The sequence below is a fragment of the Platalea leucorodia genome (genome assembly GCF_965183815.1).
Source record: "Platalea leucorodia genome assembly, contig: HAP1_HAP1_SCAFFOLD_787, whole genome shotgun sequence".
Taxonomy (NCBI): Eukaryota; Metazoa; Chordata; class Aves; order Pelecaniformes; family Threskiornithidae; genus Platalea; species Platalea leucorodia.
In genome coordinates this window covers 1-3,000 of record NW_028120865.1, presented here as the reverse complement: position 1 = coordinate 3,000, position 3,000 = coordinate 1, and the positions used below count along the sequence as shown (strand labels likewise).

Here is a 3,000-nt window from a genome sequence, read left to right as displayed (position 1 = left end):
CCCCGGCGTTTGGCCTCCAGCTCCCGGCGCCGCTGCTGCTGCTGCTGCCGCCGGCCCGAGCCTGGGGGGGGGGGGGGGGGGGCCCCACGGGGGGTCCCGAGGGAGGGGGCACCAGTGAGGGCAATGGGGCTCCCGGGGGGGGGGGGGGCGCCCCCACGGGGGTCCCGAGGGAGGGGGGCACCAAGTGAGGGGCAATGGGGCTCCCTGGGGGCGGGGACGGGACACGACACCCCGCGGTGTCGGGGGGGTCCCAACGGGGCTGGGGGGGTCCAGGGGTGTCGGGGGGGGGGTCCCTGGGGGGGGGGCTTCTTGGGGGTCCCAGGGGGCTGGGGGGGCCCTGTGGGGTCCCAAGGGGCACTGGGGGTCCCGGGGGGCTGTGACGGTCCCTGGGGGGTCCGGGGGGGTCACAGGTGGCACTGGGGGGGTCCCAGGGGTCCCTGGGGGGGGTTCTTGGGGGTCCCAGGGGGCTGAGTAGTCCCGGGGGGGTTCTGGGGGGGCATTGGGGGGGTCCCAGGTGGCACTGGGGGGTCCCTGGGGGGCCCGGGGGGGGTGCATTGGGGGGCTCACAGGTGGCACTGGGGGGTCCCGGGGGTCCCAGGGGGCTGTGGGGGGTCCCTGGGGGGGGGGTTCTTGGGGGTCCCAGGGGGCTGGGGGGTTCCTGGAGGGGTTCTGGGGGGGAATTGGGGGGGTCCCAGGTGGCACTGGGGGGGGGTCCCGGGGGGCTCTGGGGGTCCCTGGGGGTCCCTGGGGGGTGGCATTGGGGGGTCCCAGGTGGCACTGGGGGGCCCCGGGGGGCTGGGGGGGGCCCGGGGGGGGGTCTCACCTTGGTGGCTGGGCAGCGCCTCCCAGGCGTCCTCGGTGCCCCACTCCCCCCCCACCCCCCCACTCCTCCTCCCCCTCCTCGTCCCCCCCCGGCTGGGGGAGGGGCAGTGGGGGGGGGGGGTCCGGCGCGGGGGGGGCTGGGGTCTGTGGGGGGGGCCCCCCCATCCTCCTTGCTGCTTGCGGGGGGGCTCCGGGGCAGCTCCATGTCCTGGGGGGGGCAGCTCCATGTCCTGGGGGGGGGGGGCAGTGGGGTCACACCGTGCCCCCCCCCCCAACGTGGCCCCCCCCCCCCCCCCCAACTCACCTCCAGGCTGCCCCAGTCGTCGTCCCACCCGTCGGGGTCCTGCAGGGGGGGCTCCTCGGGGGGGGGCTCTGGGGGGGACACAGTGGGGGGTCGGGGGTCCCCAAGGGTGGGAGGGGGCTGGGGACCCCACGGGGGGGAGCTGGGTTCCCCAGGAGGGGTGGGGGGGGCCCTGGGGGGGGTTGGGGGACACTCACCTTTTGGGGGGGCCGGGGGGCCCTCGGCGGGGGCCTGGGGGGGGGTCTGCGGGGGGGGCCCCGGCCTCGGCCCCCATCAGCCGCGCCGTCAGGGAGGTGACGCCGGTGACGGCCCAGACACGGCGGCCCCCAGCCCCCCCGGCCCCCCCCCGGGGCCCCCGGGGGCAGTGGCTGCGCTGGGGGGGTCTGGGGGGGGAGGGAGGGGTCACGGGGGGGGTGGGGGGCACCCCCCACGCCACCCCCACCCCCAAGCCGGTCCCCAATGTCACCCCCCCATAGCCCCCCCAATCCCCGCCCCCCCCCCCTTCTCCCCCCTCTCTCCCAGGACCCCTATTCCCCCCACAGCCCCCCCCAACCACCCCCCCGTGGGGTCCCCCAGCCCCCCCCCGCCCCCGTTCTCTCACCCCCCTCCGGGGCCCCCCAGGATTCGGTGGCCGCCTCCAGCTGATCCAGGAAGCTGCGGAGCGCCCGGAAAGCCTGGGGGGGGGGGGCAGCAGTGAGGGACCCCCCCCAAAGACGGGAGACTCCTGCAGCCCCAGCAACCCCCGATGGGGAAACACACACACACCCCCCCCCCAACAATGAGACCCCCCCCGCAGCCATTGCAATGGGAGCCCCCCCCCCAGCAACGGTTGCAATGGGACCCCCAGCACCCAGAGCCCCCAGCACCCACTGCAATGGGGGACCCCCCCCCCCAGCAACGGTTGCGATGGGACCCCCAGCACCCGCTGCAGTGGGATCCCAACCCCCCCAGCACCCATTGCATGAGGACCCCAACCCCCAGCACCCACTGTGATGGGACCCCCAGCAACGAGACACCCCCCCCCCAGCACCCACTGCGATGGGACCCCCAGCAACGAGACACCCCCCCCCCCAGCACCCAGACCCCCCAGCACCCACTGCGATGGGATCCCCCCCCCCCAGTAACCGTTGTGATGGGACCCCCAGCACCCACTGCGATGGGATCCCCCCCCCCCCAGCACCCACTGCATGAGGACCCCGGCCCCCAGCCCCCCGCGAGGGCACCCCCAGCCCCACCTGCTGCCGCACGCCGGGGTGGGGGTCGGTGGTGAGGCCGCAGAGGGCGGGCAGCACCCTCCCGGCGCACTCCTGGGGCGAGTAGCACCCGTGGGTGGCGGCGAAGGCGGCGACGGCGGCCGCCCGCGCCGGGGCGAAGGGGTCCCGCGTCGCCCGCGCCAGGGCGGGGGCCAGCACCCGCTGCCGGGTCTGGGGGGGGGGGAAACGGAGTGAGGGGGGGGTCTGCGGCGCGGGGGCGCGGGGGGCGCGGGGGCGGGTGCTCACCTGGGGGGGCAGGAGGGGGCCCAGGCGCCCCAGGCAGAGCGTGGCGGTTGCAGCGCAGGGGTCCCAGCGCGTCGCCCGTCTGCACCCGCAGCAGCAGCCGCGGCAGCTCCCGCCCCCGGCGCCCCTCCCCCAGCTTGGGTGCCAGCAGCACCATCGACTGCGGGGAGGGGGGCAGGAGGTCAGGGGGACCCAGATGTTTGGGGGGGACCCAGATGTTTGGGGGGGGCCAGGCATCCAGGGGGACCCAGGTGTCTGGGGCACCCAGGGGCTCAGGGGGGCCCAGGTATTTGGGGGGACCCAGGTGTTTGGGGGGGACCCAGGGGCTCAGGGGACCCAGATGTTTTGGGGGGGACCCAGATGTTTGGGGTACCCAGGGGC

At 77.3% G+C, this 3,000-nt stretch overlaps 1 protein-coding gene across 1 annotated transcript; it reads right to left on the bottom strand.

Moving 5' to 3' along the window:
• Positions 1-7: 7 nt before the first annotated feature.
• LOC309604426 (uncharacterized protein) lies at positions 8-2,779 on the bottom strand (the record flags this gene model as incomplete). The annotated part of the gene is given in 9 exon segments (XM_082339369.1): positions 8-61; positions 824-1,030; positions 1,127-1,194; positions 1,321-1,438; positions 1,441-1,506; positions 1,725-1,797; positions 2,359-2,547; positions 2,623-2,667; positions 2,669-2,779. Coding segments are annotated over 9 exon segments (931 nt in total), but the record flags the coding sequence as incomplete, so codon positions are not given.
• Positions 2,780-3,000: the final 221 nt, after the last annotated feature.